At 37.8% G+C, this 25,885-nt stretch overlaps 1 protein-coding gene across 8 annotated transcripts in view; it reads left to right on the top strand.

Moving 5' to 3' along the window:
- p4ha2 (procollagen-proline, 2-oxoglutarate 4-dioxygenase (proline 4-hydroxylase), alpha polypeptide 2) overlaps window positions 1–25,885 on the top strand; it is a 33,893-nt gene that overhangs the window by 7,615 nt on the left and 393 nt on the right. Inside the window, exons 3-14 of one of the 8 annotated variants that reach the window (XR_012396485.1) lie at window positions 984–1,080; window positions 1,191–1,342; window positions 6,819–6,956; window positions 8,565–8,804; window positions 10,053–10,252; window positions 12,200–12,376; window positions 14,060–14,130; window positions 14,507–14,606; window positions 17,216–17,269; window positions 20,580–20,771; window positions 23,845–23,913; window positions 25,012–25,108. Coding sequence is in view for 6 of the 8 variants with exons in the window: in XM_005173892.5 (XP_005173949.1) it covers window positions 984–1,080; window positions 1,191–1,342; window positions 6,819–6,974; window positions 8,565–8,804; window positions 10,053–10,252; window positions 12,200–12,376; window positions 14,060–14,130; window positions 14,507–14,606; window positions 17,216–17,269; window positions 20,706–20,771; window positions 23,845–23,913; window positions 25,012–25,108 (1,479 nt within the window). In the remaining 2 variants the exon portion in view is untranslated. Of the gene's footprint in view, window positions 1–983; window positions 1,081–1,190; window positions 1,343–6,818; window positions 6,975–8,564; window positions 8,805–10,052; window positions 10,253–12,199; window positions 12,377–14,059; window positions 14,131–14,506; window positions 14,607–17,215; window positions 17,270–20,579; window positions 20,772–23,844; window positions 23,914–25,011; window positions 25,109–25,885 lie in introns of all 8 variants that reach the window. The other 7 variants (XR_012396484.1, XM_005173893.5, XM_005173894.5 and 4 more) reach the window with 7 other exon arrangements.

Genomic DNA, 25,885 nt, shown 5'->3' with positions numbered 1-25,885 from the left:
GTGAAGATGACGCTCATATATGCAGCACGACGCCTCAACATTTCTGCTGTCTGTTAAGTTGCTAATATTAAAAAGAAAATAGGCAGTTCCTTAAATCATGTTTACATTTTATTGTTGAGAAAGGGAAACAACATAGCCAAGGTGATGTAAATGAAGTTATAAAGTTACACTGTTCCCTTTGAAGATTCACCCGTGTCCTCGGTATGTTTTCCATATCAAACTGAGAAGGGGGAGACTGCAGCCTTGATCAAACTTGCGAAGTCTGAACTTATAAGAAGAGGATGCGAGACTGAACTGTGTGTGGGCTACTTAATATTGAGGAAAAGCCCCAATCAGAGAGGCGAACGTCTGCAGCCCCGCCTCCGTTTTCAGATGTCTCCGTCTTTCCCCATCCACACTGAGACGGAGCAGCAGCGTTTTAGAATGAAAACGGCCTCTCCAGTGTTTTCAAAAAGCTCAGTTTTCGGCGCTCGAGAACTCCGGCGTAGTGTGGACGGATGGCGTAACCGTAGCAAAACTTATGCGTTTTCAAACTAAAACGCACTAGTGTAAACGGGGCTTGAGATAAGATAATAATGGGGATGGGTTAGAGATTGTCATTTCAAATCTAATGTAACCTTTTGTTTGTTTTATTGTCAAACGCTGACTAAAATTAAGCGTTTTAATTAAAGGGTAAATGCAAATGTAGATTCAACTTGACTAGCGTATTCTGCATTCAAATCCACTGTGATATAAATTTTTATTGCAAAAAGTTATCATTTAACAGTTATACTGCATTAATTGATACAATTTAAAGTAATGTTTTCTATTATTATTATTATTATGAAATAAATTAGGAAACTACCTATGGCAAATTGAATGTAATATAGTTTGGTTAAATTTACCTTTGGCCCATGGCTCTCAATAATATATATTTTTGGCCCTTCATACAACAAAGTTTGGGAATTCCTGGCATAAAGCTATTTTTCTACTCTTTTTCACAGGCCAAATGACCAACCTCATATTCACCGAGCGGGAACTTGTCCAGTCCCTGAAAGAATACATTCAAGCAGAGGAGCAGAAGCTTGAAACTGTCAGGAGGTGAGTCTGTCTGTTTCTGAAATGCAAGTTTTTGCATGACGGCACATGAAGCCGTGACTCATTTCTGTGTGTGTTTGGTGCTGTGTGTCTTCTCCATCTGCTGGCTCCAGCTGGGCTAATAAACTGGATAAGTTGACGCGTACATCCACATCAGATCCTGAAGGCTTCCTGGCTCACCCGGTGAACGCTTATAAACTGATGAAGAGACTCAACACAGAGTGGTCCGAGTTAGAGAGCCTGGTGCTTCAGGACCCGTCTGATGGTACAGTATTGTGTATATAAACTATTAAGCCTCCTGTGAAGTTAACTGTTTTTCAAATGTCATGTTTTTGAAAATAGTAAGAGCATTTTTCTATTATATTGTTTTTTTCTTGTGGAGAAACATTTTTTTCTTTTAGTTTAGCTGGACTCGCCCTCCTGTTTTTCCCCCCTAATTTCTATTTAACGGAGAGATTTTTTTCAACACAATTTTAAACATTAATAGTTTTAATATCTTATTTCTAATAACTGATTTCTTTTAACTTTGCCATGATGACAGCACATAATATTTGACTAGATATTTCTCAAGATACTAGTTGTCAGGGTTCTGCCACTCTGGTCTTGTAATTTCTTGTTTTGGTGGCAGAGTCCTATGGAATAAAATCACTGTCATAAATATTTCGTGTGTAAATAAAATTCACGCATCCGTAATTATAATATCGTAACGGAAAACGGAGCGTACTCGTAATTTTACGAGGGTACAATTCCAAAATCTGCGATTAGAACAGACACAGATACGACACTTTCTTTGTCTGTTTGTTTATGGTAAAGGTGACTTAGGCCCCGTTTACACTAGTGCGTTTTAGTTTGAAAACGCATAAGTTTTGCTACGGTTTCTAAAACGCTGCTGCTCCGTCTCAGTGTGGATGGGGAAAGACGGAGACATCTGAAAACGGAGGCGGGGCTGCAAACGTTCGCTGATTGGGGCTTTTCCTCAATATTAAGTAGCCCACACACAGTTCAGTCTCGCATCCTCTTCTTATAAGTTCAGACTTCGCAAGTTTGATCAAGGCTGCAGTCTCCCCCTTCTCAGTTTGATATGGAAAACATACCGAGGACACGGGTAAATCTTCAAAGGGAACAGTGTACTTTATAACTTCATTTACATCACCTTGGCTACGTTGTTTCACTTTCTCAACAATAAAATGTAAACATGATTTAAGGAACTGCCTATTTTCTTTTTAATATTAGCAACTTAACAGACAGCAGAAATGTTGAGGCGTCGTGCTGCATATATGAGCGTCATCTTCACTGTGTGGATAATTAAAAACAAAACGGAGCTGATAACAACTGCCTCTTTTCAATTTCAGTGAAAATACGAAACGCACCCTCTCTTTTGCTGAATATCAATTTTAATAATCGATAATTATAAAAGTATAACATACAATAAGTTTATACATTGTAGGAAATAAAGGCAAGCGATCAGTCAATGTACCTGGATTAATCATTAACTTATCTTTGCGCTTAACCAAAACATGTTACCCGTGAACAAGTAACTTAATAGATTCCAATGACCAAAGTCAGGGAATTGGCCTATGTCGTTAGATAAAGACAACAACATGAATGAAATATCACGTTTAGCAAATATAGCGAGATTAGATCCAGTGGGAGATGCGTGATGAGCAGTCCGACAAGCAGAGCTCTCATCTGGGTAAAAATGCTGGAGCGCTTGCCCGAGAGTGTGTGTGTGGTCACGTGATGTGCGTTTTCAGCGTTTTGGTGTGGACGGAGAGCTGTTCAGAAACGCTGGGTAAAACGCAAGTGTGGACGCGGATCGTTTTCATTCTACAACGCCGTTTTAAAACTAAAACGCACTAGTGTAAACGGGGCCTTAATCAACAGATGTCATGTTATAGTTAACAGTGTTTATTGATTCACTGATACTGCGCTCGCTGCCTGTAATGTTAACTTACATTATGCTAGCTCACTATCCTCGGCCCATTCTAAATTTTGATTCTGTAAAATGTCCAAGAAACACAGCGAAAATGGACCTCATTAAGTCCCAACCTTTATTACAGCTCATGACGGACATTTCTCAAAGAGGGAATAACCAAACTATTACCTGAGACGGTGTGTGGGGGCTCTGAGTGCCCTGCAGGCGCACCATTGTGATCGATGGCTCTCGCTTGTTTATTAATGCCTGTGACAGCGGTGACGTAATTTTGAGAGTGTCGCTGTTTGATTTGTATTCGTAATCAGGTTGTCCTGTTCGTGATGAAACTCTGTTTCGTGTTTGTAAAGTACACCCATCGTAAATTTATCAGTCGTATACAAACAGACAAAGAAAATGTCGTATCTCTGTGTCTGTTCTGATCGCAGATTTTGGAATTGTACCCTCGTAAAATTACGAGTACGCTCCGTTTTCCTTTACGATTTTATAGTTACGGATGCGTGAGTTATTAACGCATGAAATATTTATGACAGTGATTTTATTCCATAGAGTCCGGACACTAGGGCTGCGTCCGAAAGCGCATACTTCCATACTATATAGTATGCTAAAATCAGTATGCGAGCCGAGTAGTATGTCCGAATTCATAGAATTCGAAAAACAGCATGCAAGAAGTACCCGGATGACTTACTACTTCCGGCGAGATTCTAGAGTGCGCATCCCGTGCATGCTGCGCTATCCCATGATGCCCCGCGAGCAAATTCATGAATGGGGGTAAAGCGACGCAACTGACGCAGGCAGGTCACGTGACCATGACAAAATGGCGGATGTAGTACGTTCGAATTCCATTCATACTTTTCACGTTCATACTGTATAAAACATACTTTTCTAACGGCCGAGTAGTACGTTTACATTCAAATGCAGTACCTACTGTGTAGTAGGCGGTTTCGGACGCAGCCTAGCTCTGTCTTGTCCTGTTTCTGTCATTGTGTGTGTCTCTGTGTCTCATTGTGTGTCGTGGGTGTGCGCAGAGCGTGCGCGCTCCCGCTTGATGCGGCCGCGCGGGCTCTGTGCGTGCCTCGGACGCGTGGTTTTGTACTCGTGTTTGTGTTCTGTTCTGTCGGCATCGCTCTGTTTCATTCTCAGCGTCTCCGTCTAGTTGGTTTCGGTTTTGGTTGACGCTGAGAAGAAGCATGTGCGTTGCATATGTGTGAGCGCACGGTAAGGTCGTGTGCTCATGTCTTGCGTCTATCGTGTCTTGCAGTCCAAACACATGCGCCGTGAATTGTCTGTAGTGTGAGTGAATGAGAGTGTATGGGTGTTTCCCAGTGTTGGGTTGCAGCAGGAAGGACATCCGCTGCGTAAAACATATGCTGGATAAGTTGGCGGTTCATCCCGCCGTGGTAACCCCTGATTAATAAAGGGACTAAGCCGAAAAGAAAATGAATGAATGCCTGCACACCTTAAACTGGTAGTGTGTACAGTATATTTAGCAGCTTATATTTTAAAAGGTTTTAAATGGTCTTCAATCATATTTGGCCTGCTTTGAGATCTCCACCAGTTCTAACACGTTTGCTTCAGACTAAATCACTTGTCATATCTTAAAAGGCAGCTTAGAGATAATGCCAAAAGATAAAACCGTATATCAGTAACCACACCACAAAATTACAGTGCGCTATAAACACACAGCTATCATAAAGCTACGGTTCCAACCAGGTCGTTATCTTTGATTATAGCATCCTACAACACTACAAATGACCCAGACCTAAACAAACAACCCTTTTCAAATGTTTTCCAAGTGCTGTTTAGCGGAGAGAAGATTTGAACACAATTTTCAACATAATTTCATGCTTTAATAACTAATTACTAGCTCATTTCTGTTGTCTTTGCCATGATGACGGTTCATAATATTTTACAGTTGAAGTCACAATCATTCGCCCCTTCTGTTAATTTTTTTATATTTCCCAAACTATATTTAACAGATTCAGGAATTTTTCACAGTATTTCCTATAATATTTTTTCCTCTGGAGAAAGTCTATTTCGGCTAGAATAAAAGCAGTTTTTAATTTTTAAAAATCATTTTAAGGTCAATATTATTAGCCCCCTTACATCAATTTCATAATAAAACTACATACCGTTATTAAAGCTTCAGCGATTAATCGCAACAAGAAAATGTGATGTGATCATAAGGCCCGTCTCAGCTGAATGTGGACTTGTGTGTGCATGTGTTGCTACATGTTGCCACGTGGAGTTCTGGAGAATGTTTCCACTTAAATGATCATCAAGAATGAGAGAGATAGATAATACACAGAGACATCAGCACAAGTTTGGTGAAGTGTTATTACTAAGGCTGTCAGTTGGTTAACATTCATTCATTCATTCATTTTCTTGTCGGCTTAATCCCTTTATTAATCTGGGGTCGCCACAGCAGAATGAACCACCAACTTATCCAGCAAGCGGATGCCCTTCCAGCCACAACCCATCTCTGGAAAACATCCACACACACATTCACACACACACACTCATACACTACGGACAATTTAGCCTACCTGTACCACATGTCTTTGGACTGTGGGAAAACCGGAGCACCCGGAGGAAATCCACACGAACGCAGGGAGAACATGCAAACTCCTCACAGAAACACCAACTGAGCCGAGGCTCGAACCAGCGACCCAGTGAACTTCTTGCTGTGAGGCGACAGCACTACCTACTGCGCCACTGCTTCGCCCCAGTTGGTTAACATTTATAAGCTAATTAATTTCACAATGCAAACTGACAGAAATTACCCCCAAAATCCCCAATTGTTATATTTTATTATTCTTACATAATAAGGTTCAATATTTCAATAACACAAACCTTTTTAGCATCTTAATTGGTATCAATATTTACAAGGATTGGACAATGTAACTGAAACCCCTGTTTTTAGACCCCAGTTATTCATTAGTATGGTGTAGGACCTCCTTTTGCGGCCTGTACAGCATTAGATCACATTGGGAATTACAGATACAAGTCCTGCACAGTGGCCGGAGTGATTTTAAACCTGCTCTTCTTACAGAATAGTTGCCAGGTCACTACATGATGCTGGTGGAGGAAAAAAGTTTTGCTCCTCCAAAACACCCCAAAGTGGCTCAATAATATGTAGATCTGTGACTGTGCAGGCCATGGAAGATGTTCAACTTCACTTTCATGTTCCTCCAACCACTCTGGATATTTTGGGACTGGCACAGATGGATGGTTAAGCTGACTGAAAAAAGACTTGATTTGAACCGTTGGGTGCACATGGTCTTTCAGAATGGTTTGGTGGTAGCATAAGTATTGGGCCTAGGGAATACCATGATATTGCAGCTAAACCATCACTGGTCCACCCCCATGCATCACTGTAGGCATGCAGCAGTCTGGGTGGTGCGCTTCTTTGGGGCTTCTCCGCACTATAACTCACCCGCATGTAGGTAAGACAGTGAAGGTGGACTCATCAGAGAACAATACATGCTTCAAATTGTCCAAAGCTTAAGGTTTTCGCTGCTGGTACCAATGAAACTGATGGTTAGCATTGCGTGAGTGATTAAAGGTTTAGCTATAGCAGCCCAGGCATGTATATTGACCCTTTGGAGCTCCAGATTAACAGTTTTGGTGAAAATGGGAGAGTTAAGATGTATATTTAATTCTGCAATGAGTTGGGGGGGGGGGGGGGTAATAATGGATAATAATGCACCAATACACACAGTAAGTCTGGTGGTTGGATGAACATTGTATCTGCTAAACATGTGTGACAGCTCTATTTGTTTTTCTTTATTTGTCCTGTGGTGTGAAGGCTTCATCTCCAACATGTCGGTGCACAGACAGTATTTCCCAGATGAGGAGGATGAGAAGGGAGCAGCCAAAGCTCTTCTGCGTCTGCAGGACACCTATAAACTGGACGCAGAGAGTTTCTCCAAAGGCAAACTGCCAGGTCAGAGGCAGCACTCGGGTAACTCCAGCTCTGACTTCACTATGTGTTCAACAGTCTTATGGAAGTCTGTTTTATGGAAGGATGCAAATATATCGTTTCAATATCCAGTTTTCAAAACAGTCAATTTTAATTTTAAATTATAATAACTCTATAATCATTTATAAATCACAACTTTATATCTCACTTTAGGTTATATCTCTCTTTAAATATAAACACAATAACTGGACAAATAACATATTAAATACACCAGTGTTATTATATTTATGCATTACTGATTTTTCACAGTGTAAGTAAAAAAAGTGCATGCACACATGCGTTAATAAATAAATACATGCATACATAAATTAATAAATAAATAAATATGTATAACCAAATCAATAAATGAATGCATATATATATATATATATATATATATATATAGTTGAAGTCAGAATTATTAGCCCCCCCTTTAAAAAAAATTCTGTTTTAAATATTTCCCAAGTGATGTTTAACAGAGCAAGGAAATTTTTACAGTATGTCTGATAATGTTTTTTCTTCTGAAGAAAGTCTTATTTGTTTTATTTTGGTTAGAATAAAAGCAGTTTTAAATTTTTCAAAAAATATTTTATGGTCACTATTATTAGCAATATTATACAGAACAAACCACTGTTATACAATAACTTGCATAATTACCCTAACTTGCCTAGTTAACCTAATTAACCTAGTTAAGCCTTTAAATGACACTTTAAACTTTGTAGAAGTTTCTTGATAAATATCTAGTCAAATGTTATGTGCTGTCATCATGGCAAAGGTAAAATAAATCAGTTATTAGAAATGAGTTATTAAAAAATCTTCTCTACATTAAACAGAAATTGGGAAAAAAATAAACAGGAGAGCTAATAATTATAGAGTTCAACTCTATATGTATATAAACGTGCAGCCCTACATGCATTAATAAATAAATAAATACATGCAATCATCAATTAAAAAATAAATACTTATATAAATAAATGTGCGTGCATACATGCATCAATAAATAAACAAATTATTGAATTAACATGGAGAATTAATACATACAAATACAAATAAAAAATATGGTCATGCATACATGCATGAATAAATAAACAAATATGTGCATACATACATGCAAAAATAAATAAATAAATATGTGCGTGCATACATGCATTAATAAATAAACAAATGCATTTATACATAAACAAAAAAAAAAATGCCAATATAAATAGATAAATACGTGCATGCATACATATGCAAATAAATAAATTTGGTCATGTATACACGCATTAATAAGTAAATAAATGCATGCATACATGAATAAATGAATATATAAATAAATAAATGCATAAATTAATAAGTTTTTGTAATAAATTGAATAATAAAAAAGGTAAAAATTAACAAAATGACAAAAAAAATTGCTAATGTTTAAGCAAAAACAGAAATATAAATACAGATAAAACAGTAAATTGATGCAGAACATGACAAAATGATAAGGAAACAAAAGTGTTTACAAAAGACTTATAGAGTACCACCAGGTTAAACCGGGGCCTAATAACACAGAAATCCATGCTAATGATCTTGATGCTGATTGGCTGTGTATGGTTGTTACTTCAGGAGTGCGTTACAATGCTCTGCTGACGGTGGACGACTGCTTCGACATGGGGAAAATGGCCTACAACGACAACGACTACTATCATTCAGTGCTGTGGATGCAGCAGTCGCTCAGACAGATGGACTCTGGAGAAGAAGCCAAAACACCGAAAGCAGATGTGCTGGATTATCTCAGTTACTCTGTCTATCAGATGGGGGATCTGCCACGAGCCATCGAGCTTACCAGACGCCTGCTAGCCATCGGTAACCGCAGCATCAACATCCACATCACTACATTTATTTACTTTATTTACTTGCAATTATAATTATTTATTTGTGTATTTATTTGCTTGCTATTATATTTATTTATTTACTTTATTTATTTACATGCAATTATATTCATTTTAATAATGGGACTAAGCCGACAAGAAAATGAATGAATTATTTAACTTATTTCATTTATTTACTTGCAATTATGTTTATTTATTTTATTTAATTATTTAATTTATTTACTTGCAATAATATTTATTTTTTTGTATTTATTTATTAGCTTGCTATTATAATTATTTATTTATATTACAATTTTTAACATATTTAATTTATTTACTTGCAATTATATTTATTTATTTGGATTCATTTATTTGCTTGTTATTACATTTAATTATTTACTTTATTTACTCACAATTTTATTTATTTATTATTACTTATTTATTTAATTTAATTTATTTACTTGCAATTATGTTTATTTATTTTTTAATTAATTATTTATCATGTTTCATTTATTTACTTTATTTTTTATTTATTTACTTTAACTTTTTTAGCTGTAATTATGTTTATTTACTTTATTTATTTACTTGCAATTATATTATTATTTTTATTTATTTGTTTGTTTACCTTATTTAATTAATTTCTTGCCGTTTTATTGATTTATAAATGTTATTTTTTTAATTTATTTGCTTGCATTTGTATTTATTTATTTACTTTACTCATAAACTTGCAATTATATTTATTATTTTATTTATTTACTTTATTTATTTTTTATTTACTTTCAATTATATTATTTTATTTATTTATTTATTTACCTTTACTTGCAATTATATTTGTTTACTTTTATCTATTGATTTAATTCATTTACTTGCAATTATATTTATTTAATTAATTAATACATTTTATTTATTTACTTGTAGATATATTTATTTGTATTTTTTAACGTATTTAATTTGTTTGTTAGCAATTATATTTATTTATTTATTTATTTACCTTGTTTATTTAATTTATTTCTCTGCAAATATATTTATTTATTTACTTGCAATTATTGACTTGGCATTAAGAGATTCATCATAAACAGGTAATACACACAAGGAGTGCTGTTTTTTTTTTTTTTTTTTTTTTTTTTTACAAATGCATTGATATTATATACACACACAAGTTGTTTTTTTAACATTAGACTGAAAAAAAGCATTTTCCTAAAAGACAAAACATTCTGAGACGTTTGTGTGTGTGTGTTTGCAGACCCGAGCCACCAGAGGGCAGGAGGCAACCTGCGCTACTTTGAGCGTCTGCTGTCTAAAGAGCTGCAAGACTCAGGGCAGACCCAGCCGGAGCCTGCAGACGAGAGACCCATTCAACTGGACACGTACCAGCGGCCTAAAGACTACCTTCCTGAGAGAGAGGCGTACGAAGCCCTGTGCCGGGGGGAGGGCGTCAAAATGGTGAGCAAGGCACACACATCAGGCTATCACACCCAATCCCAATTCTACCCCTTAGTTCTTTCCCTCCACCCTACCCTCTCTTTTTGCGCGTTCAAGTGAAGGGGTAGGGGTGTCCCAATTCTCTTTAGTTTGAATGTGCTAAGGGGGAGGGCTAATGGGAAGCGGTAGATAGCCCTTGGAACTGAGATTTTTAAGGACCACACTGGAAACAAAAGTGTACGAAAATTTTCCATGGCTGCACACGAAGTTAAGGATTATTAGCGGATTATTATTTGTTTGTGATTATTATGAATTTTTATTATGAACAAACAAGCATGCAGTATGTTTTAATACATTCACAATTTTACTATGGCCTGGGTGGGCCGGTGACCATCTCGGTGACCATCAACTGTTTTCTCAGAGAATGATAAGCTGACAAAACATTGCGGTCACTCGGATACAAGTTTTATTTATGGAGAAAATGAAAAAGCACTGTAGTGTTTGGCCGTTCTGTGTGTGTCTGAGGTAATTAGTGTACCAAAATGTGTGTATTGCACACAAGGTATGAAGCTGATCGGTCAGTTCTTGTCACATGACTCGCAGTGCGCTCGAGCTAATCTGCTCGATTAGCTGTCATCTCTCACCTTATGCTGTGTGCTTCAGGGCCATTCTCCTCTGTTTTTGAGGTGATGTGCATAAGTAATCCTTTTATATGTCTGATGTGCTCCAAACACAGTGAACTATGTTTGATCAAACAAAAGAATAGTGAAATATGAAAACAATGATCGCTCCCTGTGGCTTAGACAGGTATCTAAACACGCACTAATACACCTTTTAAACTTGACAAAAACTCTTGAAAACCTTTACTGTCTGCTATGTCAGTATTCGGCGGGCCGAAAAAGTCCGGCTGCTGGCCCCGAGAAAGCCCTGCTTTGGCCCTATCAGTCCCCGGAAGTGACAGTGGAAACGCGACTGGCCTTGGATCACCCTGGCTTGCTCGCTTTATGCGCGATAGTGGAAACGCGGCTATTGTGTGCAAAGTTTATATACTTATAACCACCTCAGAGGATATTGAGAGTCGTGAGTCACAGGCAATATAATTTTGGGGTCATGGAGCTGAAAAGTTTGCTTTAATCAACATGTGTCTGCACGACTTTTAGTTGAAATGAAATAGGAGAAATTTCCAACCCAGGCTCTTTGTGGAAACGTTGTCCCGCGGACATTTCTGGAAACCACGGAATTTGTCCCAGCGGGTACATACGGCTGGAGTTTTTGTTTTCGCGAATCCGCGAGAGGCCGCTGTTGCGCGCTTTTTCGCACCTCAGACGCCTCTCGCGGGTGCGAGCTGTTCTCGCGCGAACCCGCCGGAGGCCGCCGTCCGACTGACCGGATGATTGACTGCGCGACCGGCCAATTGGCCGACCCGCCCTCCTTCTTTCCCGAACCCAACCAATTTTACTGATCGACCCGCCCGCTTCGCTGAACCCGAGCAACAGTTTACAAAAAGCCGTCCAAAAAAATAAAAGCCCCGATTTTTTTTTTTTTTTTTTTTTTTACCGCGTTTTCGAATTTCGCGAACTCGTTCACTTAATATTTGGGATTCTGTTTTCGTCTTACCTGAAAGCTGGAACCGCTCTTCCCCGTACTCGAAACCGGTCGCCGTGTTCAACTCCTCTCCGCATCTCGAGCCTGCCGACGTTACACAGTGAGCTAAGTGGACAAACGGGTTTCAGCGGGGAAGCCCTCCACAAAGAGGTAAGGCAAGCGCGAAAGGTAACGGCGTCACACCGCCCCGCAGCGTTCGCTTGAAAAAAAATAAATGCGGACGTACGTACCCCCAGGGATGTATTCCACTGCCTCTAGAAACGTCCGCGGGACTACGTTTTCAGAATGAGCTTGGGTTGGAAATTTCATCCTAAATGTGCTGTAGGTTGTTATAAAACATTTTTTCCTCTTTATCTCCTGCAGACTACTAAGAGGCAGAGCCGGCTGTTCTGTCGCTATCGTGATGGAAACCGAAATCCCCGTCTGCTGCTGAAGCCCATGAAGGAGGAGGATGAGTGGGACAGTCCTCACATCGTGCGCTTTCTGGAGGCACTTTCAGATGAAGAGATCCAGAAGATCAAGGAGATCGCCACACCCAAGGTCAGTCTGATGTAGGGCTGCAGGATACTGTGAAAAATAAGCAACGCTGTTGTTCAGTATTGCGATGACTGCAGTTGAGATCCGAATTTAATAATAATCATTCATTTATAAACATGAGTTTCCTTTTTCATTCATTCATTTTCTTTTCGGCTTAGTCCCTTTATTAATCTGGGGTCGCCACAGCGGAATGAACCGCCAATTTATCCAGCACATGTTTTACACAGCAGATGCCCTTCCAGCTGCAACCCATCACTGGGAAATATCCATACACTCTCATTCACTCACAAACAATACAGATAATTTTAGCTTACCCAATTCTCCTATATCGCAGGTCTTTGGACTTGTGGGGGACACCGGAGCACCTGGAGAAAACCCACCCAAACACAGGGAGAACATGCAAACTCCACACAGAAATGCCAACTTTTTTTAAATGAAAAATCTCAGCCAAATTCCAAGGTTGTGGAGGGATTTATTTGACATCCAAAATTACATCTTTGAGTTTCTAAAGAAAAACAAACCACAAAACTGAAATGCCACTGAAATGCACCATACGGTTATTATATGGTAACAAAATTAATACTGTTATAATAGTAATATTAGATTAGATTATAATATTTAGATTATAATATTAATATTTAGATTGTCTACAGAACATACCACTATTTTTTAATAACCTTTGAATTTCACTTAAATAATTCAATTCACTTCATCTTTATTTCTATCGGGATTTTACAATGTAGATTGTGTCAAAGCAGCTGAACAAAGAAGTTCTAGTAAACTGAAACTGCCAGTCCAGTTTTCAGAGTTGAAGTTCAGTTTAGTTCAGTTCGGCGTGGTTTAATTTTCACTGCTGAAAGTCCAAACACTGAAGAGCAAATCCATCAATGCGCAGCTTCACAAGTCAAATATTATTTATAGTCATCATGGCATAGATAAAATAAATCAGTTATTAGAAATGAGTTATTAAAACTATTGTGTTTAGAAATGTGTGGGAAAAAATCTTCGCTATTAAAGATCACTTGAGAAGTATTTAAAAATAATGCTTTCACAGGATGGTGGATGAGTTTGACTTCAACTGTATATAAACAGTTAAAGTCACAATTATTCGCCCTTCTGTGAATTCGTTTTTTTCAAATATTTCCCAAATTATATTTAACTGGGCAAGGAAATTTTCACAGTATTTCCTATAATATTTTTTCTTCTGGATAAAGTCTTATTTGTTTAATTTCGGCTAGAATAAAAGCAGTTTTTAATTTTTTTAAAACTATTTTAAGGTCAGTATTATTAGCGCCTTTCAAGCAGTATTTGTTTGACTACAGAACAAAACACTGTTATACAATGACTTGCCTAATTACCCTAATGAACCTAGTTACGCCTTTAAATGTCACTTTAAGTTCAATACTAGTGTCTTGAACAATATCTAGTCTAATATTAAGACAAAGATAAAATAAATCAGTTATTAGAAATGAGTTATTAAAGCTATTATGACTACAAATGTGTTAAATAAAAAGCTGAAAAATATTCAAGAGGACGTATAATTCTGACTTCTACTGTATATGTATATAAATAAAATGTAAAGTCAATTTTTCTTGTGCCCAGTCATTATAAAATACGGAAAGACTGAGATGCGTGTGTGTTTTGCTTTTATTTTGGTTCTGTCTGATGTTGAGGTGTTTTCTGCAGCTTGCGAGGGCCACAGTGAGAGATCCCAAAACAGGAGTTCTGACCGTCGCACATTATAGAGTCTCCAAAAGGTGAGCACATCTCACAAACAACAAACCATTCAATGCCGTCTCATTCAATTCAGTTCAATTCATCTTTATTTCTATAGCGCTTTTACAATGTAGATTGTGTCAAAGCAGCTCGCGCGAACGCAATTATTTTTGTCATTTGCGTTGCTTTTCAATTCTGTGATCGCCTTTGCATGCATGTTGGACCATCCTTATTGCCGAACTCTGCTTGTAAGAATTATTATGCAGGACAGTTATTTTCAACCAGCCAAAGTGGCTAGTGGGAGTGTCTGTCGTACCTGCCACTGCTCAAATCTACCTGCATTTGGCGGGTTGGTGAGTGTTAATGTCAAACCCTGTGTATAACCATTGGCTTTATTGTGCTGTTTTCTATATACAGTGCGTGGCTGGAAGGAGAAGATGACCCAGTGATCGCACGAGTCAATCAGAGAATAGAGGACATCACTGGGTTAACTGTGGATACTGCCGAACTACTACAGGTCATTCAAGCGAAATACTCCACAATATATCTGATCTGATATCTCATCTAATACAGTGTGTGTATAGTACAAATCACTACTAAAACAACAGTTACACTATGTACTAAACACAACACAGGCTCATTCTGAATATGTAGCCCTATATACGTTTCTGGAGATCGCCAGTTATGTAGCCAGAGCTACGTATGGCTGCATTTAAACTATGGCTAACCAGCTGACCGCTTACCTTCATGTGGGCGGCTTTCCCACTGTTACCAGTTTGTCCCGTAGCTCGCCATGTACGTTGGCAGACTTGAGATGCAATGAGTCGACAACCACAAGGACAGGGTCTAGGTCCAGCGAAGAACAGTTCCAGAAAGCTGGCAAGACATAAACAGAAGGCAAAAAACATAAATAAACAAGTAAATAACAGGGTGAGAACATCGTAAAATCTGAAAACGTGGTAAAAATAAGGCGAGGGCTTTTCTTTTTTCTGGATTGCTTTTTAAAACTGGAGGAGGGTGGTTCAGTTCGTCGACAGCGACCTCTGGTGTATTTATGCGAGCACAGCAGGCGTGAATGTCACTCGCGAGAGATATTTGAGATCTCAAAAAGCGTACACTGCAGCCTCTGGTGGGTTTTCGAAAGAACAGCAGGCGCGAATGACTCTTGTGAGAGAAATTTGAGATCTTAAAAAGCGTACACAGCAGCCTCTGCTGGATTTGTGAAAATAAAAACGGCAAAAAAGTAGCTCCTGGAACGTATTTGGCGCTCTCCAGAAATGTATGCAGGGGTACGTTTTCAGAATGAGCCTTGACTAAATATTTTTTAAGGAACAATTTTAATTCGCAGTATACACAGCACAATAATTGAAAAAATCAAGAGAGTATGATGAATAAGATGATTGCATTAAAGGGACACGAAACCACCACTGTTTCAGCAGGGTGTTTTCACACCTCTAGTATGGAAAAAGTCAGGAAAGTGGGCGTGTCCAGCTCTGTTTAGGGGGGAGTGTCGGAGGAGGGAAGGTGCATAAAAATTTGCATAAAAATTGGAGTTTCGATTTGAGCACATGCTGATTTTCACAGCGGCTAAACAACACACAGACGGAGGAGAGAAAGACAGTGACTGTGTTTACATGGATATCAGTAATCAAATTACTTGACAAATTATTAAATGGTGGACTATAACTGCAGTTTGGCTCTTTCATTCAGAAATTTCATTCATGCCCCTCAAGACAAACCAGATATTTGAATTGAGGAACTGCTGTAAGCATGTATTTTTATTGCAATGTTTAATCTCGCATGGCGAATGAGAGAAAAAAACCCTCCGCATTTCTCTGTAACTCAGTTGCACTCAGTAGGTAGCGTCTGAAAGCTATGTATGTTATTCCTGTCACAAAATGCGCGAAAATCCTACACAATGGTAATAGTTTGCTTGTTTACATGTTTACACTCGGCTGAGCAGCATTTACAGTGAATCTTTCAGTCTAATATTGTAGTGATATGAACGTACTGTAAACGTTAGTAACTTAGAAATCATTTGACTAAGGTCTGTCTTTAAACACTGAAAGAGTACTGCTGATGATAAGAACTAACTTTACCATCTGAATAAACAAACAAAGACCACTGATCGCTCACTAACCAAATCTGTAGAGACAGGACAATCAACACTAACTGGAGCCGCGTCTTTACTAAAAGGAGACGAGCAGCAAATCCATATTTCACCATTTCCAGATGAGAAAAGCTCTCGGGTAAACAATGTTCTTTAGACATGTATGTTTGTCGAGCATCGCGTGCACTGATCCACACGTGAGCCCAGCTGCGCTCTCATAGCGGGAAAATGACAACAAAACCTTTAAAGCAGCAAATAATAAAAGCAACACTGACGACTCGTATCTCCAAACAATTCTTGTTCTCCCTCTTGTTTTCTCAACACAACGTGGTGATCAGGTAATCAAACCAATCAGGGAAATACAGTCTTGGAAGCTATCATGCATATTAATGAAGTTGCACAGCAAACACAATAGAGCGCGCTGATTGGTTTGAGCCAAGTCTTTCTCATGAATGAATGCAGCACACTCAGAGACGTCACAAAGTACTCCCAGGTCCAGCCTACACGCTGGAATAAATGCTAAGATCTCATGGCCGTGACGCATCTTCAAAAAGTAGTTCCAAACCGGAAGTACGAATTTGCTCGAAATAACGCAAAAACAACCAATTTTTGCTTTTTAGTTGAATATATGTGCCCTAATAGTGTTTATAACAGCGTGGGACACATATACGACTGTCAACAGCTCAAAACATGTGACCCTTTAAGGTAAACAGTATACTACGTACACTCACGTGGTTTAATTTAATGTGCATTTTCTCTCAAAAAAAGATTTTTGCTTCTTGTTCAAACTCCTCATCTAAAATGAGCTGAAACAACACAATTCTTGAGTTTTTTGGGACAGCTTAAATGTTTCATGTTCAATCCACTTAAATTTGTTATTACAATTAGGTTAACTTATTTAGTTTGTGTTGGGACAATATGAAGCAATCATCAGCATCAGAAACCCAGCATGTTTACTGTTTTTGCAAATAATGAATTGCTTTGATTAACTGAAGATGATTTCTGTTGCATCTTAGGTTGCGAACTACGGCGTCGGGGGTCAATATGAACCACATTTTGATTTCTCCAGGGTAAGATCATTGTGCACGAACGCCATCATTATTTTAATTATGAGGCATGATATTTTAATTCCACATCAGGGGCATGTGCATGAAGAAATGTACATGGTTTATTTACTGTAATTTGCAAATATATAGGTGTTAAGATGACTTCTGTGGTCTGTATTTAGCAATAATAATAATAATTACAATAATTAAGTTGTAATTATAATTAAGTTTTTTTGTATAGTCTCTTATTGAATTGTGAATGTTTTTCTCTATCATGCTATTGCCCTGAAATAGCCATACTGACGTTTCTGATGTGGCAATAAATCAAAATATTAAATAATATGTTTTTAATAACATGTTCAGGATACAGTGTGTCACTTGATGTCAAAAAATCACTTTAAAATGTGCTGTAATTCAGCGTATACATAGTTTATTGCTGGTGGTAATACATTTTCTGATCCTTTCATTTGGAGTTTATTGAATGATTGTAATTTGTTGGTGAAATTGAGAATGCTTTACAGACCCGATTATACGATTCCTGAATTTAATGCAAAATCAAGCAAACGTCCCAAAAATTCATGGAGCTTGCAAATTATTAAAATTGCTGCATATTTCCAACATATCAAGCCACGTGGATGACTTAGTTTAATTTATTAATTTACTTATTTTCAAATATGATAAACTATTGTCGGTGGCTCAGCGGTTAGCACTGTTGCCTCAAGGCAAGAAGGTCGACATTTGTCTTTTTTCCTATGATTACAGACATGTGCAGGAACCACCAAAATTAATTACAGCACGCTAGACCACACACAACCTGAAAGGTACACTTTCAAATTTGAGTTTATAAACAAAAAATACAAAAAGCGCCTCTTTTTTTAGGTGTTGATTATAACAAAGACAACATATACAGATATTTTAAACACTTTCAATAGAGTTTTATGAAAATTCAAAGGGTTTTCTTTAACATGATACCAACTTTTTGCATTTACACCTCTGCATGTAGATTTGGGAATCTTTTAAATTTGGGTAGGCAAAATCCTGACGGAATTTCCAAAATAACAGCAGAGTTTAACTGGTTAAGCAGTGGACTTTACATTACGATTGGTTGCCGCTGAACCTCGTCATAGCTCATTACCATATAGTAGGAGTGTCAAAATGAATCGTTTCTTCGGTGCACCGCGATGCAGACGCGGACAATTCGGTATCGGTTCAGTAATAATCATAACCGGTTATTACTGACGTCATTTACCTCATACATAGTAGTATTTACAACGATCTAACTACTTAAAACTCATAACTGTGCACAAGTTCACTGTGTGTGTTTGCTGGATCAGTCTTTCACTGACATTAACAGCAAAAGCCCCTATTTCACTGAGATCGAGAGTGAAAGTACTCTCTCTCTCTCTCTCTCTCTCTCACACACACACACACAGTGGCCCATTTGACCTGCTGGCGTGGCTTTTCTTCTCCTCTTGGCTGTTTTACAGCATTACTTCTGGATAAAGAAACGAGCGCGTGTCTGCAGAGTTTTCTCCATCGTGTCTATCTTACATCAGCTGTGATCGCCGCCTGCCGCTTATCAGTGTCACTCATCTGTGAAGAGCGCAGCGCGCAAGAGCCAATCGCAACCATTTTTGTTGAGGGTGTGACCAATCAAACAGGTGTAAGAGAACTAGATAAGGATCAGAAAGCGAGCGGGATATTTATATTTGTTTATATTATTTGCTAAATGCTCGTGTTGTTTAAAGGTGCAGTTTAAATATCTGACTGTTTGTATTAAATGACAAAATTGTATTACAAATAATATATAAATATAAATATATTCATACATTTTAATACAAGAACTGCTGCTGTGAAGAAAATATAAAACTGTGTATGGAAAGCACCGTCAATGCACTGAAATATCGAATTGAACCAAATTGATGGCATGATAATCGTAACCGAACCGTGAGACTAGTGTAGGCTCACACCTCTACCATATAGTTGACTTGTTTTCAACTCTCCTCGACGGCCACAATAGCGAAGACGCGCCAAACTACTCCTCGCCGCTTATCTCCATCAGCTTTCATTGAAAATGAATGACTTCCAGCTACTTTGACCCTCTCGCCGCTTTCGGTGTGAATGCACAGTTAGCCACCTTATGCAGTATTTGTTTAGGATAGTCTACAGCAGTGGGTTAATATAAAAAATATTAACACATTGCTCCAACAATATAATATAATATTATAACATCACAAACTGTCCGTAACTCTAAATCAATGGGAGCCCTGAGCTTGTTTCTTTGCAACGAGATGGTCCCATCTGGGGGTAATGGCAGACAAAAGCCCCTTTTACACATACAGACCTTTCCGGAAAATTACCGGCAATTTTCCAGGAAAGGTGTGTATGTGTGAACAGGGCCTTTTTAAAAATACCGGTAAATTCGTTCTGGCTATTTTCTGGAAAGAGAAGTTGTAACATTACCGGTAATTTGCCGGAATGCTGCGCTGTGTGAATGCAGAAGGAAGATTGCCGTAATAAGCGCATGCACGTCTAGAACGTGCTGACGTGAGTCGTCTACTTTAGCCAATCAGAACAGTCAGACGCGTTTACGTCCGCGCGGTTTATGAGAATAAAAGCCTTTGAATATTTTTCCAGACACATTTAGCTGCTAGATGTTAGTCAGATAACATTTATATGTTCTTCTAAATGCCAACTATGTAAATAATTATCGATAAGATGCTTATGATAAGCCGCTGTTTGTTTACCTTCAAGCTTTCAAGTGCCCGTGAAAAAGCCCATGAGCGCCAGCACACACACACATATCATGCAAGTCCAATATGCCTCTGTTCACGCGCCGTCCCCACAAATCCAGTTTGGCTTTAAATGCAGCTACTATATCTGCCAACTTAAAGATAATTAATTCTTGTGCGGCCCGGTACTGATTGATCCACAGACCGGTACCGGTCCTCGGCCGAGGGGTTGCACTGGTCTACAGAACAAACCATCATTATACAATGACATACATAATTACCCTAACTTGCCTAATTAACCTAGTTAATCCTTTAAAAGTCACTTTAAGCTGTATAGAAGTGTCTTGAAAAAATGTCCTGTGAAATATTATTTACTGTCATCATGGCAAAGATAAAACAAATCAGTTATTAGAGATGAATTATTAAAGCTATTATGATTAGAAATGTGTTCATTAAATCATCTTCCCTTTAAACAGAAATTGGGGTAAAATAATAAGGAAGGCGAATAGTTCGGACTTCATCTGTAATGTAACGTCAGAGGTGGATATTTTGTCCACTGCCGCACTTCAATCTGGTTTAATAGTTACACACGTCTGTTGCAGCGTCCTTTTGACAGCAACCTCAAGGTTGACGGAAATAGACTTGCCACCTATCTGAACTATGTAAGTACATGTGTGTGCCTTTCTCGCCTCTCTCTGTCTTTACCCTACACGTTTTTATCTTCATAGAAAGATGAACCTGATGCTTTCAAATCATTAGGCACCGGAAATCGCGTGGCTACTTATTTAAATTATGTAAGTATGTGTATGCTGTGGTGCTCGGTCCCAGAGCTCATATCTGCTCATGTGTGATTTTGTGTTTGGGATTAATACGGATCCACATGAACACTGCACACCCGCACCAGTTGCTCAAAGTAAGAGAAAACAAGCTGGAAACTGAGCTCAGCAACTATGTGGAGTAACTACATTTGAGTGAAATGTGGACAAGACCTACTAATTTTTTTAATTTTTTTTTGTATTGCATAGATTTTAACATTTACTTACAAATGTATTGTACGCAGATCATTTTTACGTTCGATATAGCAAACAACTAAACTAGAATCTAGAAAGAGTTGAAGAATATATATATATATACACACACACTTTATTGGGTACACCTGTTCAACTGCTCGTTAACGCAAATTTCTTATCAGTTAATCTCATGCCAGCAGCTCAATGCATTTAGGCCTGTAGACATGGGCTGCGTCCGAAAGCGCATACTTCCATACTATATAGTACGCTAAAATCAGTATGCGAGCCGAGTAGTATGTCCGAATTCGTAGAATTCGAAAATCAGTATACGAAAAGTACCCGGATGATTTACTACTTCCGGCGAGATTCTGAAGTGCGCTTCCCATGCACGCTGCGCTATCCCATGATGCCCCGCAAGCAAATTCATGAATGGGAGTGAAGCGACGCAAATGACGCAGGTAGGTCGCGTGACCATGACAAAATGGCGGATATAGTACGTCCGAATTCCATTCATACTTTTCACATTCATACTGTATAGAACGTACTTTTCTAACGGGCGAGTAGTACGTTTACATTCAAATGCAGTGCCTACTGAGTAGTAGGCGGTTTCGGACGCAACCACTGTCAAGACGATCTGCTGCAGTTCAAAGCGAGCATCACAATGGGGAAGAAAGCTGATTTAAGTGGCTTTAAATGTGGCATGGTTGTTGGTGCCAGACTGGCTGGTCTGAGTATTTCAGAAACTGCTGATCTACTGGAATTTTCACGCACAACCATCTCTAGGATTTACAGAGAATGGTCCAAAAACGAGAAAATATACAGTGGGTGTGCAGCCGACAAATCATGTCAATATGGAGCAAAATCTCTGAGGAATATTTCCAGTACCTCGTTAAATCTATGCCACAAAGGATTAAGGCAGTTTTGAAGGCAAAAGGTGGTCCAACTCAATACTTGTAAGGTGTACCTAATAAAGTAGCCGGTGAGTGTATTTATAAAATGTATGTATTTTACGTTCAGTATATAATTTTATGTTGGATGATGTATTTTTTTTTCTCAACTTTGTTTTTATTGATTTTAATTATAATACAAAACCCAACAAACAGTACAGAATGTTAACTTATGATATTTCAGAGTCTACTTTCCCACCCCAACATTTTTTAAATTAAAATAACATTTCAAATAAATTATAACATAGAATAATATACAATACTTTAAAAAATACAAAAATAAATAATTACAAATAAAATGCAAAAAAATATATAAAAAAATTATGTATGTATGTATGTATATATATATATATATATATATATATATATATATATATATATATATATATATATATATATATATATATATATATATAACAAAATAAATAAAATTAAAATAAAAAACTATTACATTGAATTTTAAATTACAGTCATCTTTCCAGAGACATCCTTTTTTTCTATCCATTTAGAAAGCAACTGAAAGGGGACCACACTTTTTTAAAAGTCTCTGCTTTACCTCTGATCACTTATGTTAATTTTTCAAGGGCAAGATTATCAGACATTTCCTTTATCCATTGTGCAAGAACAGGTCTTGGATGATGTATTTTAAGCTTTTTATTATGAGTCAAAAGTATGGATTTTACATTTATGCCAAAATTAGGATGTTAAGATGAAAATATGAAACATGAAAATTTTAACATGAATATATATATATATGTATATATATATTTTTTTATTTTCATGAGTAATGTGCATTGCTAAGCACTTCTTTTAGACTACTTTAAAGGTTATTTTCTCAGTATTTTTGTACTCTGAAGTTTCAGATTTTTAAATCGTTGTATCTCTGACAAATAATATTATTATTTTCCTTATGGACTTGTTTTGTGGTGTAGAGTTGTGTATATTACCCAGACTTGCTCTGAGTTTGCCAATAGAGTCTGGCTACAAGCCTTTTCACTAAATATCTTCATTTGAAACTATAAACTATCAGGGTACTACACTTGATCATTTTAAAATGGTAAAAATAAATAGTCCAGTTTAATAATAAATAATTAATAGGGACGGGGCGGCATGGTGGCTCAGTGGTTAGCACTGTCGCCTCACAGCAAGTAGGACACTGGTTCGAGTCCCAGCTGGGCCTGTTGGCATTTGTTTTTCATACTATATACAGTAGTGTGTGCTTTCGCTGTCGTTTATGAATGATTAAATAAATGGACACAAGTAGAGATGATTTTCTTGCTTTATCACTCTCTCTGCATCTTCTTTGCTGATCTTTTCCATTGGCCTTTACTTTTTTAATTTATCGCACTGTCAATAGCTGTTTGTAATCTTTAAAGGTCCCGTGAAGTGCTTTGAAATCTGCATTTTTATTAGATGTTTGATGTAATCTCAACCAAGACATGAAGAGAGGGTGGGACGTAATGTAGCTTCTCACCTTTAAAAAAACAGCCAATAGCGTTTAGTTTGACCACAGCTCTGCCAGTGAGAGAGCTCAAGTGCATCAAATGTGAAGCCTCTTGAAGGGGGCGGGGCATATCAGATACTAGAGAGAATTTGATTGGTTATGATGTGACGAAAAACTGAAGTATGAGGTAATGTGATTAAAATAATATCAGTTTTATATCTCCCTAGACGCAAATTTTGTTTCTGTTTTGGAGCGCAGTAGCTTATAGATATCCTAAAAACTAACGACACTGATACAAACATCTAAAAAACGTTATTGGGATTTCATGGGACCTTTAAAATTGAGACTTTTCTGATTTTAATCGTTTTCTGCACTAAACTTGAAGTCCTTCTGTAATTTCTGTAACACTGATAACATACTATCTCTCAGATGAAAAGTGTATATTTATACTGGATCTCCATTACAGATGAGTGATGTTGAAGCCGGCGGAGCGACTGTTTTCCCTGACTTTGGTGCTTCTGTTTGGCCCAGAAAGGTACACACACTCTATTGATATTTTATAATAAATTGTATAATGTCGGGCGTCATGGTGGCCTCACAGCAAGGACACTGGTTCGAGTCACTGTATCAATTGGCATTTTTGTGTGGAGTTTGCATGTTCTTCCAGTGTGGGTTTTCTCCGGATGCTCCGGTTTCCCCCTCAGTCCAAACACATGCACTATAGGTGAATTGGGTGAGCTAAATTGTCATTGAATAAATGAGCGTGTATTGTGTTTCCCAGTCATGGGTTGCAGCTGTAAGGGCATCCGTTGTGTAAAACATATGCTGGATAAGTTGGCGGTTCATTCCGCTGTGGCGACCCCAGATTAATAAAGGGACTAAGCCGACAAGAAAATGAATGAATTGTATAATGTCATCGGTAATATAATTGCCTCTATAATATATTAAGTCAGGGGTGTCAAACTCAATTCCTGGAGGGCCGAAGCCCTGCACAGTTTAGTTTCAACCCTGCTCCAACACACTTACCTGTAGGTTTCAAACAAGCCTTAAGGACTCAATTAGTTTGATCAGGTGTGTTTAATTAGGGTTGGAACTAAACTGTGCAGAGCTGCGGCCCTTTTGGAACTGAGTTTGACACCTGTGTATTAAGGTGTTACACCTAAAAAAATCTAATAGGCTTATAGGGGACCTATTATGCTTCTTTTTACAAGATGTGAATTTTTATCTTAAAATACCAAACAAATAATGTTTTATAACTCTTTGAAACTCAATCCAAATTGTGTTATTTTGATGACTGTCACTTTAAATTCAAATGAGATTGATCTTTTCAAAAGAGGGCGGAGCTATAAATGCCTGTGTGTCAGCATAGTGGCAGATTCAAAAACATCATTATGCTAATGAGGGAGAGATGGTCACTAGTAGGCGGGGCTTTCCCCCTCTGATGACTCGTACAAAGGGAAAATGTCAATCAAAGTGTTTCTGCAGACTGTTTATATCAAGTGTGATGATAAAAAAACACAGTTAATTTATGTTTACCATTATAAGCTGAGTATATCCACACACAACCTTGTTTAAATCCCTTATAAAATGATTTTTGCTTAATAGGCTTTAATATATTGTATTGATGTTGCAGGGAACAGCAGTGTTCTGGTACAATCTCTTCAGAAGTGGAGAAGGAGACTACAGGACAAGACATGCAGCCTGTCCTGTGCTAGTAGGCAGTAAATGGGGTAAGTGCACTAAATTTTAACTACAGATTATTGTGTACTATATACAGTAGACATTTATACACACACACACACACACACACACTTATCGGCCACTTAATTAGGTACACCTGTCCAACTGCTCGTTAACGCAAATTTCTAATCAGCCAATCACATGGCAGCAACTCAATGCATTTAGGCACGTAGACATGGTCAAGACGATCTGCTGCAGTTCAAACTGAGCATCAGAATGAGAAGAAAAGGAATTTAAGTGACTTTGAACGTGGCATGGTTGTTGGTGCCAGACTGGCTGCTCTATAGAGTATTTCAGAAACTGCTGATCTACTGGGATTTTCATGCACAACCATCTCTAGGGTTTATAGAGAAGGGTCTGAAAAGAGGAAATATCCAGTGTGCAGCAGTTCTGTGGGCGCAAATGCCTTGTTGATGCCAGAGGTCAGAGGAGAATGGCCAGACTGGTTCCAGCTGATAGAAAGGCAGCAGTTACTCAAAAAAGCACTCGTTACAACGAACTAGTAAGGTGTACCTAATAAAGTGGCCGGGGAGTGTGTTTTCTGGCTGAAATTAAACAAATGAGTTTCTCTAGAAGAAAAAATATTATAGGAAATACTGTTAAAAAATTCCTTGCTCTGGTAAACATCATTTGGGAAATATTTGAAAAAGAAAATGCACAGGAGGGCAAATAATTGTAATCTTGCATTAATTTAACTATGAGTTGCTGATGTGGCAATAAAAAAACAACCCCTGCCACTGTTACATAATTGAATATGAAAGTAAACA

The sequence above is a fragment of the Danio rerio genome, chromosome 21 (genome assembly GCF_049306965.1).
Source record: "Danio rerio strain Tuebingen ecotype United States chromosome 21, GRCz12tu, whole genome shotgun sequence".
Classification (NCBI taxonomy): domain Eukaryota; kingdom Metazoa; phylum Chordata; class Actinopteri; order Cypriniformes; family Danionidae; genus Danio; species Danio rerio.
Note: the sequence above shows the minus strand (reverse complement) of the source record. Positions and strands in the feature narration are given on the sequence as shown.